General features: G+C 30.8%; 1 protein-coding gene across 3 annotated transcripts; it reads right to left on the reverse strand.

The window, feature by feature from the left end:
* Positions 1-495: 495 nt before the first annotated feature.
* LOC125850125 (uncharacterized) lies at positions 496-8,204 on the reverse strand. 3 transcript variants are annotated; one of them, XM_049530034.1, is made up of 7 exons: positions 8,069-8,204; positions 7,110-7,981; positions 4,195-4,250; positions 3,868-4,098; positions 1,926-2,217; positions 1,193-1,392; positions 496-829 (listed from the first exon to the last, which is right to left on the reverse strand). In XM_049530034.1, exons 1-7 carry the CDS (start codon positions 8,148-8,150, stop codon positions 676-678), a joined length of 1,887 nt encoding a protein of 628 aa, XP_049385991.1. In that variant the 5' UTR covers positions 8,151-8,204; the 3' UTR covers positions 496-675. The 3 variants fall into 3 exon arrangements, with proteins under 3 accessions (XP_049385991.1, XP_049385983.1, XP_049385978.1); XM_049530026.1 differs by having other exon boundaries at positions 8,048-8,188; XM_049530021.1 differs by having other exon boundaries at positions 7,110-8,203.
* Positions 8,205-15,019: the final 6,815 nt, after the last annotated feature.

Here is a 15,019-nt window from a genome sequence, read left to right on the forward strand (position 1 = left end):
AAGCATTTTACTTTTCAGTTCTGTTTTTTTCAGTTTTTTTTTTACTTTAAAAAATGTGCTAAAAGTTTGGTTTTAAACCCAAAAGAATTCAAGGTTTCCATTTCTAAAGGCTTATTTACACGTTTATACTTTTATTTTTCGAACCCCAAAACGAAAATCCTAGGTCCGCCTCTGCCTACAACAAAATTAATCTAACCATTCTATAGAACTTATTTTTAAGTTTAAGTGAACACTCTTATCACATATGACAACAGATACAAACTTTCCTTCCATCCAAAGGTCGATTTGCATTTTATTGATTTTTGGCGCTAAAAAGATCCACCTTCGATGGTCTATTTATTCCGGCCTCTTTTGAGATTAATTTTTGACATATTTTTAGTAGTGAAGTCATGTACGCTATTCTCAACTTGAAGCACTTGGACTCTAGGGTCTATCTCAAAACCTCTGATCGTTACGAGTAATGCACCGTCTATAGAAAGAAGAACACATTCCAAACCTGCAATTCATTAACAAGCTCTTGCTATACACAAATTTTTAACTAGCCTACAATGTGGACAATCAATCAACAATGCCCTATCTTTGTGAGATATTGATACTAAAACAATGAGAGGGGTATAAGAAAAATAAAATGAAGTGAAGTGTGCTCCCCTATTTAGTAGCTGCAAACAATTTTGATCAAGCATTTGGAGACCAATCAAAACTAGAATAAACAACATTAACAGGTCCACCATCACCCATAACATGTGTCAAAAGACCTGCTTTAGTTGCATCTAAGTAACCTGTAATCCACTTCAGTATTTCCTTTTCCTGTCCAAAATCAGTATTGTACCTGCAAAGTGAATATGTTGGATACATTAGGAATGGTAGCGAGGCTGAGTATACCGACTCTTGAACTAGTTTGCCAAGCAACAACAACACATCCGATAGGATCCCATAAGTGGGGTTTGGGGAGAGTAGGATGTATGCAGACCCTAGCCCCCACCTTTATGGCGTAGAGAAGTTGTTTTGTCAAGCATAAAACCAAATTTATAAGGTGATTGACTGATTTCATTCTCAGGGCTCGAATCGGAGACCCTCTATAGTAAAGGATGAAGGAGTTTAGGCCACCAAGCACAAGTGTTTGAGGTTAAAGGAGCATATCTTTTTTCTTAAATGTTATGGATGAAAAACAATACATTTAAAAGAAATTTACCACTTGATCATTCGATTGAGGTAGACAGTTCTCTTGGCCAAATCAACTTGCATTGCATCATCCCTCTGGAAATACTCTCTTGCAGCATATCTTAGTTCAGACTCGACATTTTGAGGTGTGAAAAATCTTACTGCTGGACTTGATCTTGTTGCATTGCACAGTCCAAAATGGATTAACGGATTAACTTTCTGAAATGCCATCTGCACATGGGAAGTATGACATTTAAGATTTTACAGTGGGATCCCGAGGGAGAGTGAAACAGTATGAAGCTCCTAAACATCAGTATTTTAGTTTTAAGTGAAATACTGCAGTACTGGTTTTCACTCACAAATCTTCAACTTTCACATATATTTTTTTTTTCCTAGTGAAGTTCATGTCCCAACATAACGAACTCTGACAGCTTTCTTTTAACTTCATCGTCAACAACTCTATTTTTTGTTTTAACTAAAGTATCATTCAAATGCCTACTTAAACTGACATAAGGCTGTAACTTGAGCTGCTAAATTTAAAGCATTGTGACTAAATTGTCTAATAGAAATTGTTAGTAAAGTGAATGGGGAATAACGAATATAAAGAAGTATTGAGCAAAATGCTCAAATTGACTCCATGGTGTCTATCAAAACCTCGAGTGAATAGTGACTGAAACAGCATACATGTTTAGAATAAAAAAAATTCAATTAAACAGTTGCAACAGTAGTTAAATAAAAATAAGATACAAGGGAGGGATATTTACCTCCAGACGCCTGTCTCCGCTAGGGAAGGGTCTCATCAGAGTAAAAGGAGCTCTTCTGTTGCTTCTAAGTATGCCATCTTTAAGCCCTGATAGGGAATAGGAATAACCACCAACTATGTACTGGAACTCGGAGAAAAACGCTCTCCTATCGATCATGCCCCCAGGATGACCAATCCTGATCACGGCATGAATGGCCATAGCATTATACAAATTCAGAAAGAAGGCTAGCTTCTCGTCTGCTGAAAGATTTAGGAGGTTCACCCTGTGGAGATCCTGAATCAGATTTGTATATCTGCATTTATGAGACAACAGAAAGATTAGATATCATACAAACCCACTGTCTTAGATAAAGGTCTTGAATAGTGTTTAATTAAGGAAATGGACTGTGAAACCTACTAAAGAAAAGAGATGGATTAGCTTTTTCTTTCCGGTCAAATGCATAGAGATGTATTAGGTGTCTGTCTGTCAAAAGATATTCTGCTACTACCCATAGGAAGTTGATTATGAATGAACTAAGAGTTTGATTTCAGCATGATGCAAACCTGACTAATTAGGTTATATCGGAGGTACAAACTCACTTATAACAACGTATGAAGAAGTAAAGATTAAGATATTCCAGCAGATGATTTCATCTCCTCTTACTTTGAACCAGTATGCTATTTTAAAGATAGGGGTGTTGCTGGTAACGTCTTCTAATACAAGTTCAGTAATGAACTATCTATGGGATGGTTGTGAATATGCACTGGAATTAAGTAATAAGAAGGGCCTTTGTATACTTTTTAAGTCCAAAGTTCCTATTTCCAGCATAGGGCAATAGGCTGCTTATAGATTTCATCTTTATTTGTTTAAGTAGATTAAACCTCTTTTTAGACTGCCAAGTTCTCTATTAAGCTGACCGGTCTTAATGCAGGAAGTTTTTATAGTAGAAACCAGGCAGGAAAATAAGCCGCTCACGTGTGCTGACAGGTACGATTAACAGCTAACAGACATGGGAATACTTAAATGCTTTTTGTACAAACTCCTAGGGCAAGCTTTCCAGTCCTTTTATAAAGGCGGTGCACTGGGTTGAGAGAATACTTAAATGCTTTTGTATGGTGAGCTACAGATGAAGCACAGTGATTATAAGGTTTCAGTTGGGAAGCTATTAGCTTATGGAAGGATTGCGTCAGAATTGAAGATATGGTATGCTGCAATTTGAGATATCTTTTGGTCAATGATATGAAGAGATACATACATACTGTGAATGAAATGAATCCTCACTATACTACCAGGAGAAAAGATTTCTGGGAGGTTGAGATTCCATCTAATTGCACATGGTGTGGGAGGAGACATTTGAAGCTAAGGCACCTAAGTATATCTCCAGTTGAGTGTGGGCAGGATTAGAAATTGTTCTTCATCCTCTTTCTGGTATGATCCTTTGGCATCCATTGCATCCTATTTGCTTGAATTATATTGCTGCTTTACTCAGATATCTTTAGTTATATGCTGCAGCTAATGTCATTTACACTATTTACTCATAACAGAAACCACTTTCTCCTTTAAAATTGCCTCTTAAAATCTTTCTCTGGGAACTGTATAACAATAACTATACAGAGAGGGGAAAAGCAAAGGATTAAACAAAAGGTCAAAAATCCTGTAGTCAACAGGAGTAACAGATGTCCTATTCAACCAAAGGATTACATGAAGGATAAAAAAAATATTTGGCAAGCTACCTGAAAGTTCTTTCTAGGATTATGAAGCAAGGAAAGAAAAGACTAGCAAATGAAAAGATATCATCTGCAACATGTTTGCTGACAGAGAAGAGAAACCAAAATAGAAAAATGAGCTGCAGCTGAAGTTACTACAGAATTTTTTATCAAAGAAATCTAAGATGGAGATTCCTACTGAAAGCACAAGTCACTTAACAGTTTCTGACAAAAAAAAAAGAGCAAAATGTAGGTACCTCCGAAATTCTTCACTATTGCTGATGCCTATATAATCAAGATGATGCCGATCATCAGAGGCGTAAGACTCAAGTAATGCAGACATTATTTTGCCAAGCCTTTGACCTAGCACAGCAACATCCTTGGGTTCATTGTCATTTGTGGATCCTCGAAAATTATAGCATTTGGGAACGAAAGGCTCATGTTCAAGGAATCTATAGAAGTGTTTTCCATCTTCAAATTCATTTTCTCTGGCATAAACAGTAGAGTAAAAACATGTTGTCAATAGAATCAAATTTACACTGATGGACAGTGCAGCAGTCATAAAATGCTTTTCAGGTTCTTACCCAAAGACTTGGTGAATAAAATGCCTTCTCGCCAGGTTCTTCCCACTTTCCACAGCCTGTGTTAGATACCAAATAGTTATTACTTTGAAATATAAGTCCATGCCGTATCATAGATAAATATGTTAATGATCCTTAAAAATCAATGGCTTTCTGCTAATTGATGAAGTCGTCGCAAAACAATGGTAGTGTTGTATGCACACTTCTCAATATCTAACGTTATAAGCGTTTAGAATTCATTTTGCACTATGCTTCCTAGTTTCCACATTGCTATACTTATTTAAGCACTATGCTATGATTGAACCTGAAATAACTTTTATGTTAGTTAAAAAAAAGTTTGAAATACCAAAAGATTGTGCTACCCTTTTCTTTTCTATTTTCAACAAATTACAGGTAATGAGTAACTCATGCAGACTGGATTCAAGGCCATGCTACGCAGATGCTAAAACTCCAGAATTAGTTCCACTAACAATCAGAAATTCAGGCCAATCCAATTAATCCACAAGAAAGTTACTCTACTGAAGATCATATAGGGACAATTGAACTTGAAGCAGAAATGGTACAATAAATGTCATGAGAAAAAATTCATTCCTTTTTAATAAATGATATTATTGGGACTAACTTGCGCGTGCCTCAACTGAACTGAAATAATATCAAGCTACCAGAAAGTTCCTTTACTGGAGATCATGGAAGAAAGATTGTAGTTGAAGCAAACAATAAATGAGAACAAAGAAAAATGTCTAGTTCATTTTTACAATAACGATTGTGTGCACCTCCACTAAACCATTTAGCTACTAGCCATCTATATTTCCTTCCATGTTCATTGACCTTTAGGCTTCTACTAGCCATCTATATTTCATTTTTACAATAACGATTGGTAAATTTGTCACTTTTTTCTTTTTTGATACGTAAAAGGTTGTCACTTTTATGGAAAAAAGGAAAGGACGAAAAACTTTATTCATCTCTCGGACCCCAGTGAATGGATTGAATTTGAATAATAGAGCATAATATATAGTAGCAAAAGAAAGTATCTTAAGAGAAAAAAATCTTCTATTTGTTTCACGTTGATTTTCTTTTAACCCTCCCTTCTCATCATTTCCTCTCCTTTCCAATCATAAGGAGAAAAATAAATACAAGATCCAATATTCCTATTAAAAGATCAAATAATTCAAGGGGGTATTTTATTTTTATGAAGAAATGAAACAGTGACTAACTTTCAGCACGTGGGAGAAAAGACCAATTCACGCATCTATGATAATGACGAGGCTAATGCTAATGCTTAAAGTGTACAATTTCCAAATAACTTGTCAAATTGACCCAAGAAACATAATGACTTACATTAATAATTTCCAAGTCAATTGATTGCACTAATTTCAAAAGCGTGTGGGACTGTGGGTAATATACTCATTATCAGCGCACGAGATTGACGGGACCGTTGGATAGCGGAGCTTTTCCTAGTTCTAAGTGAGGCCAAGCTAGACGTGTGGTTCGGGTAGAAACTGCTTGACTTTATTCATTTGACGGTGACCAAAGCCTGTACTATGGCCTATCTACTTTAAACCCATTTCATGCTACTAGTACATAGTATGACTTAATTTAAAAAATCACAAACAGTTGTGGGGTAAAAGAGATCTTTGATTTAGGCCTCGAAAATGAAATCATTTTTAATAAAGAGTGTTTTAAAATAGGACTTCATAGCATGAATTTGAACTAGTTGGGGCAAAATATACATTGAAAGGGTTCAAAATTAAATTGACTATTTGCACTACCATTTATACAACAACAGCAAAAATCTATCCAAAACTCCATAAGTGGAGTTAAATGATGGTTGCGTGTGCGCAGCCTTACTTTTACCTTATGAGGATAGAGAGGTCATTTCGGATAGACACTCGACTTAAAATAAAGCATAACAAAATAAAAAGAAGGATAGAATTCCAAGTAGCACCAACAAATAATATGATAATTGAAGCAAAAAAAATAACAAGTAATAATAATAAAGTAAGAGTGAAAAAATACCAATACCATTGATAAGGAAAATCATACCGTAAAACTATCTACTAACCTTGTGCTCTCTAATCGTTGACGTATATATTCTCCTATCTAAAGTCATATCATTAATAAGTTATTAGGAGTATACTTCCATTTATGCTGTAAATTATTCATCTGTCTCAAATTTATTGGACAATATGTATGATACGGATCTTTCATTTTGTAAATAAGGAATATCTTGTCGCAAAAATTTCTATGTCGAACATTGTTTGGCACCACTGCGCAACTACATGCATTTAAAAGGTCAAACTATTTTTCTTTGCCTAAAATAATTTGTTACTTCTTATTATAAAATTATTATTTGTGCCTACGTGTTACCAAACACTTAAAATTTTATATCGAAAGACGAAAACCAAATTATTTTTTACTCAAACATAGAAATTAGCTGAGTTGACCCTTGCACACCGTACCATCTTATTATTCTTTTGGGGCTAAGTGAACAATACTTTTAAAATATAGTACTTATAATACTATAATTATAATATAGTATATAATAAGGTGGATATAAAAATTTCCATTAATACCTGCACACGATAGGTTCCCAAAATACCTCCAAATCCTAAAATACTGTAGAATCTTATCAAACGTCAGCTCTACAGTAAAAAATTAGCGTTCATTTGCGTGCTTGCGTCTCCGATTAAGATTAGTAGATAATAATACAATTTGTTGTGAACGTTAGGTGCCTATAATTTCATTTTGAATAACGAACACTAATCCTTTGGTCATTCATATTTTAAGATGTATTTTTTATTATGTATGCGGATAATTTTAGACAAATTTTTTTAAATATCTAAATTCGATTATTGCAATATTGAATTAATACTCTATAATCTAATCTAGTATTAATGAGAAAGAAGCGAGAAGCATACCTTTTTTCTGCCGCAGTCCAAGTGGTGGATCAAAACCTCCACAAGCTCTCCGCCGGAGAAGCAATTTTTTACTATTTTCATCCTCGTGATTCTGTCCTGTATTGGAAGCTTTTGCCTCAATACTCTCACAATTTCTACCATTTCGTCGTTTTGCTCCTCGTAATCGTCGTCAAAACCGTAAACCGGTGGTGCCGGTGCATCCTCCGGGCATTTTCCGGCCAACATTTCCGCAAATTTCTTCTCCAACATCCCGCTATTCCGTAGCGAGTTCAACACCACCAATCCACCTAACAACTTCTCATTCAGAAATATCTGCGGCACATGAGCACTTCCGGTCCTCTCAATTAGTTCCTTCTCTCTTTTAGGATACACATCGACGTTAATTTCCACGTAGTTTAGGTTTTCCTTGTGCAGAAACAACCTCACAGCGGTGCAATCCCTGCAATTAGATCTCGAGAAGAAACTCACTCTTCCGGGCAGCTTCTTCACCGGAGGTTTTAAGTTCACAATCACTTTCATTCCAGAGAGGTCAAACTCCGTCACCTGCTTCGATTCCGATTTCATCACCACTTTCTCATCATCAAACTGATCCCTCATCGACGACAACCGCTTCGTTATCGCCGACGATAAACTATTACTCTTCTCACGAAAGAATTTCCCGATCGCCGGCATGTCAAAACTCTCCGGCATGGACTGAGACCGGTTCAATTCACCTGGAGATACAATAATCGCTACTCCGGCAGGTACCTCCGGTTGCGGCAACAAGCTATGCGGCTTGATTACACCTAATAAGTTGCCGTTTTCCTTAACTGAATCATCGATGATTCTAGAAACAGCTGAATTAATATCTTCCGCTCCTCCTCCTTCATTCTCTGCGTGAATATCGGAATTCAAAATATTAACAGAATCAACGGAATTGGAATTTCCTTTTTCGTTACCGTTTTCGTCGGAAATCATACCTTCTTCTGCTTCAACTTCTACTTCTGCTTCTGCTTCTGCTTCCTCTGTTTTGTATAAATTGATAGAATCTATTTTCTCCATTGAAGGAAGAGAGAGAAAGTGAAGAAATTTAAGAATGGTGAATTCTAACAGGGCGAAAAGACGTGAAGAGGTTGAGAGAGAGGGAGATGATATTTATAGACAAAATGAAATTGAAAGGGAAAAAAATTTGAAGAAGTCAACAAAAATGGAAGATTATGGATATATTGAATTCATAGCTCGTTTTAGTTAAAAATCTTTTTATTAAATAATGATTATTTTTAGTCTTAAATAAAAAAATTTTTCTTGTTTTGTTGATTTTTATGTGGTATGATATACGTTCTATCAAATTAACAGTTACCCGATTGTTTATCATTTTCGTATTTAATATTATAGTGAGTAAGTGAAATGATGTCAAGGACTAATATGGATTGTGGTGTAGTGATGAAACTGTTGACTCTTATCATAGATTTCAAATTTGAGTTTAATTATGAAAAAATTNTTAGTTAAAAATCTTTTTATTAAATAATGATTATTTTTAGTCTTAAATAAAAAAATTTTTCTTGTTTTGTTGATTTTTATGTGGTATGATATACGTTCTATCAAATTAACAGTTACCCGATTGTTTATCATTTTCGTATTTAATATTATAGTGAGTAAGTGAAATGATGTCAAGAACTAATATGGATTGTGGTGTAGTGATGGAATTGTTCGACTCTTATCATAGATCTCAAATTTGAGTTTTAATTATGAAAAAATTCACTTCATAATCCTACAGAGCACGATTCAAATTTAGTGAAAGCTCTGATATGAACTTCGGATACTGAGTGAAAAAATTGATGTCATGGATCATAAGAAAAAAATAATATTAAAAATAGCATAGATTTAAAAATAAAAAAAAAGGGGGGGGGGGGGGGGGGGGGGGGAAGGGAAAAAGTATGCAAAGTGAAAAATTGTCTTCTAACATAAATATATATAAAAAAGGAAAAACTTTAATATCAAAGAGCTGAAAAAATCAATTAGTAGAGTTACTAATTTGAATTAGTCTAGCATTTTGTTTCGTAGGTGATTAAAATTGGAATGGCAAAATCACCAACTCAATTTTGACAACATCAAAAATCAGTATTTTAAAAAGTGAAAGAAATTTTACACACAATTTTAATAGAAATTATTAAACGAGTCTTGAATTTGAATGTTAGACGTATTTAGAATGTATAGTCAAATATTCAAAGTATGAATCTCACAAAACTAAGCCTCACACGTAAATTTTAAGATATTTTACCGGCATTCCGTTTCAAAATGAATGATAATAAAAAACCTTCTTCTTCTATGTCAAAAAGATTCAATCACATCTTCTTCTTCGTTTTTCTCTATGAGACATGTACACGTTCAAAGTATTTAAACATGTTATTTACACCTTGAAATAAATTTTCCCACGAAAATTCAATTTTTGTAATTAAATTTCATAGTACTAAAAATATAGTAGTAGACTACTATTATTTCTAAACAACAAAAATTCTATCATTATTCCTATTTAGTGTTGTATTCTAGCTTCGAGATATATAACTATGAATTTTATAGCTATATGTTATATATAAATTATATATAAAAAAAAAACATTAGTAATAAGTTATGTGTTTTTACTAGGTCTAGCAAGGTATGTGGCAAGTGTACTAGTTATTTTAATACTATATTATAATCATATTATCTCATATAAGTTGGTTGCCTAACATTATCATTGTCATTATTATTAATTATTTAGGTCATCATTTACATTAATGTGAGCATTTGACTTGGCCCTTCGGATCACTATGTTTCTTAAAATTTCCATTTTTAGGGATTTAAATTTGAGGTAATGGTATTTTTGGTCCTTAGTCTCCCTCCGTCTTCTTTTAGTTGTTATATTAAGCTTTTCGAAAGTCAATCTGACTAATTTTTAAAGTTAAATTAAATTACATTAATTTGATATTTTAAAACTAAAAATATAGATATTCAAAAACTATATGAAAAGTACTATAAATTGCAATTTTTTGTATATCAATATGATTAAAAAAATACATCGTAAAATATTAGTCAAAGTTCTTGCCGTTTGACTCTAAAAAGGAAAATAATAACAACTAAATGGAGGCAGAGAGAGTATTTATTACATTTAAAATTTTAATCCTTATGACTAATCTGATTAATTATATTTAATTTTTAATTATTTAAACTATTCACTTTTGATCCTTCTCGTGATAATGAGGACTAGAATAAAAATTTACAAATAATTTAGGGAATGAGTAAAAGATATTTTTGTTATGATAAATCAAATAGTTGATCGAGAAAGCTCCACCCAAATATGTTCATTGAGCCAGAAAAGGCTATCTATTAACTTAATTTCTTTGTTTAAATGAGGACTTTTTTTTTTAAATTTCTCACTTGATTTCTTACTGTCAAATTGGAACTTCGACTAATCTGTTGTATAAGACTCATATAAAAGGCAAGCACTATTTAACAAGATATTTTCTATACTCAAAACTCAAATATGCAAGACCTCTAATAAAAATTGATAAATTATCCAATCACAATTTTCTTTTACCAAACTTAATATGTTTACCTCTTCAAATTTCATTTTAAAGACCAAGTACACCTTTGAAGATGAAGTCAATTTTTTTGATATATCATCACTATAAACTTAAACTATAGTATATATATGTGATGACCAAAATCAAAGATATTCAAGCTACCAAGGCACTAAGGATAGACCACTAAGGACAGAGTCAATAAGTGGATTATTATTGTTATTTTTTATCCAATAAATTTATTTCTTGTTTGTTAGTATTAGACATGTTATGCTTTTTAAGATGGAGAGTCAATTTTAATTATTTATTTTTTGAAGGTTTTGCTTGTTTGAATAAATCAATTAGATTGACAATAACTTGCTCAGAATACCAAGATTTCAAATTGCTTGCAAAATAATAGTTATCCAATTAGATCAATTTTAAATATATATATATATATATATATTATTCATTGATAATTTGGAATAAAATACTAAGCAATTTTCTATACAAATTAAATTACATTAAAAAATAATAAAAACTCATTACATAATAGTATAATATAATTTAAACTCATCTTAAAACATACACGAATATAATCGATGATTTACAGGTTCGTCTGAATTCAATAATTTTGATTTTTGACCTTATATATTCATTAAATATTATTAAATAAATCCAAATAATAAATTTTGAATCCCATAATTAATCAAGTGAATATGACAAAACTCATGAACTCAAACATTTATTGTTTATATAATCCTAAATTTGGAATAAATACTAAACAAATTTCTACAACAAAATTAAATTACACTAATAATAATTTAAAAAATTCATTACATAATCAATATAAATAATATAAACTCATCTAAAACACACGTGAATACAATTGATAACTTACAGGTTCATCTGAACTCAATAATTTGGACTCTAAATATATACATTAAAAATTATTAAATAAATCCAAATAATAAATTTTGAATCCCATAATTAATCAAGTTAATATGACAAAACTCATGAACTCAAACGTATATTGTTTATATATATCCTAAATTTGTCTCCATTTTTAAAAATTATATTGTGAATTAAATATTAGTTGCTTTCTTGGACTATGTCTACATTACTTTTACTTATTTCTTAGATAGAATTTCCGGCAGATTAAAGACAAAGTAAAAAAAAAAAAGAAAAAAAAATTAAGGCCGTCCAAGCAAAATGGTGCAATTTCCTTCCTAATTCTTTTAATAATAATAAATATAATATTCGAGTAGATTGTATCATTTTATGTTGTTACTTAATATTATACATTAGCAATTTAAAGGATAATTTTTTTAAAAAAAGGTAAAGTATGGGATAGCACCACTACAAAAATGTAGGGCAGAGAATGAAATAAAATTATTAAATAATGAGGAAAGATAAAATAATATATATATAAGGTAACGACATGATTATGTCAAATCAATCGTTACACAAATTGAAATTTTCTGTTATTATCGAATAATGAACTTAATGATGCGATACAACAAATAATAATTAACATAAATATTTATTTAAACTAACAACACAATAATTAATGAATTTTATATGAATATAAGTTGGAGACTAGAAATTTCCCGAATAACACTCTTGTTGTGTTGTTTTTTTCTCATTCTTTTTGAACCGCTAATTAATATGGAGAAATATAACGTGATGTATAAGAGAAAATATTAAATTTAAGTTAAATTATCATCAATCGAGTTAATATTTTCTTTAAGAAGTGTGTAAAATAAAACATAAAAAGTAAAATATTTTTAAAAAGTATTTACCATGAGGTACCATCGTAATACTTATTTCAATTCCATAAAAAATTATTGAAGTTTGAGGTTCATTGTAAATCCATGAATTTGTTTTGGACTTCGAAATGTGTCAATTCAAACTCCAAGAAGCAACATTTTGAACTTCAATATCCTATATTGGAGTTGTTTGTATTTTAGTTAGGTATATTGCATTCAAATGTTATTTTTAAAATGATTTATTTCTCAATTAAATTTAAACGACAGTGAAATATCAATAAGTGGTTCAAAACCTAATCATCTAGCCTAATTTTTACCATTATGACACACAAAGGCCTTACTAATTTCAAATTAAGAGAATAATGCAACAATTGTGATTATTAAGCTAATTCATTAAGTCCTTTACAAGATATTCGATAAAATTGAAATGATGTAGAAAAAATAATATAATCATAATAACTAGCCACTTAGAAAAAAATTTAAAAGAAAAAGTTTATAAATATATCAATTTGCATCACCAATTTCTACCTCTCTTAAAATTCTACACTTTTTCTTTTCAAATGGAAACCAAAACAATACCCACTTTAATAACGTTCTAAACATGTGTCATAAGAAAAATAATATAGACCAACATTCACTTTTCACAATATTTAATATGTGAGGTCTTATAAATCGTTAGGATTATGGTGAAGTGATGAATACCTTATAATTAAGATCAAATTTGAATTTTAGGTGTAAATTGACTTTTATTAAAGAGTGTTTTATCTTTACTATGAAATTTTATAATATAAATGAATGTCTTTAATCGATAAAGTTGATAGTGGACCAATAAACATAAGGAAATATAGAAAAGATAAATATTGATATCTTCTTGAACTGATTGTAATTAGTGGTGAGTTTTTCAATTGATTTGCATGCAATGATATTTTATGTGGATTTAGTCGTCGATGAATGCATAAATAATAAATATTCTTCTAAAAAAATAAATTTAAAATATTTTTATCACCTAGGTTGGAGAATTTATGGACAAAATCGGATTTAAAAATTTCAAAAAATACACGATTATATAGCTAAAGAAAACAAACTTGTATGCCTAAAATCATCTCATATGTTGCTAGTGTGCTCTTACAAAGCTATTTTTTGAAATTCGATCCTATCGAGATGGAAAAAAAATAATTAAATTATTCGTAATAGATGAACTCATATTGACCAAAATAAAATGGAAGAAATGATAGGGAGATTCGACGTGGCATACGAACTAAACCTACATAATATCTAACGAGTCTTATATATGTTGATCATGTAGAACATCATCTTATAGAATACCAGCACATAGAAAAAGGAGAAAAAAATCAGTCAATAACTTGACACCTAAATTTTTTTGACTAAATAAAGGAATATCTCCGAGCTAATGCCAACTTCCTTAGATTTATAGAATCAGAGTAAGAGCCCGTTTGGGTTGCCTTAAAAATGTAGTTTTTAAGTTAAAAATAAAAAAAGTCAAATTGAAATGACTTTTAAGTCAAAAAATAAAAAATAGAGGAGACCTACTTTTGGTTTTTGACTTATTTTAAGTCATTTTTGACCTTGTCAAACACTTCCTAACTTATTTTGAGTTATTTTTTATATTTCCAAACACTTAACTGACTTAAAAGTAGGTTTGACCAACTTTTAAGTCAATCCAAACACCCTCTAGTACATGAGTTAACCCTTCAATAAAATTTATTAGTAAAATGTAACATAATTTAAAAAAATGTGTCTCTAATTCTAGATTAACTATACAAATTAGAGCATATTTAATCATGACATGCGTAATTCAAGAATTTTATAGTATTCTAAAAAAGGTCAAAGCATATTTAATCATGACATGTGTAATTCAAGAATTTTATAGTATTCTAAAAAAGGTGAACCCTTCAATAATTTTTTTTTAGTGAAATGTAAGAATTAAAAAAAAATGTCTCTAATTCTAAATTAACTATACAAATTAGGGCATATTCAATCATGACATGCGTAATACAAGAATTTTATAGTATTCTAAAAAAGATTAGAGCATATTTAATCATGACATGTGTAATTCAAGAATTTTATAATATTCTAAAAAGGGTGAGGTATTTTTCAATTAAGTAATCCACATGGAAAGTGTGTAGTGTATATTGGATCAGAACATTCAAAACACAATAATTATTACTATTAAAATCAATATAATCATAAAAAATAACAAACGACATACCTAATTGTAAACATATTTTAATTATTTATTTCTAGTTTCACGAGTTAATATTAGTTCGATCCTTGATATTGGATTCAAAAGCCTTTTTTAAATAGAAAAACACATAAATAATTATAGTTGCATTATCTAATTGTGACGATTTATATGTGGCAACTGACAAGTGTTTTGAAGTTGTATATGTTCGTTTGAAATTAGTGGTGAAGCTACCATGTGAGGTACGGGTTCGATCAAATCCAATAGTTTAGTTCAAACTTTATATTTGTCTTTAAAATTCGTTAAATATGTTAAGTTATTAATATAGAATCCAGTAACTTAATAAAATTAAAATCTCAAATCAATAAATTTTAAATTCTGACTTTACTTTTGCTTCATCATTATATGTTCACTCAATCT

This window comes from Solanum stenotomum, chromosome 1, assembly GCF_019186545.1.
Source record: "Solanum stenotomum isolate F172 chromosome 1, ASM1918654v1, whole genome shotgun sequence".
Taxonomy (NCBI): domain Eukaryota; kingdom Viridiplantae; phylum Streptophyta; class Magnoliopsida; order Solanales; family Solanaceae; genus Solanum; species Solanum stenotomum.

Coding starts and splice junctions, on each gene's coding strand:
- LOC125850125 (XM_049530021.1), bottom strand. CDS start 8,150: ATGGAGAAAATAGATTCTATCAATTTATACAAAACAGAGGAAGCAGAA. Junction 4,099..4,194: donor TTTATTCACCAAGTCTTTGG/GTAAGAACCTGA, acceptor TGTTTATGCCAG/AGAAAATGAATTTGAAGATG. Junction 1,393..1,925: donor GCGGAGACAGGCGTCTGGAG/GTAAATATCCCT, acceptor TCCCATGTGCAG/ATGGCATTTCAGAAAGTTAA.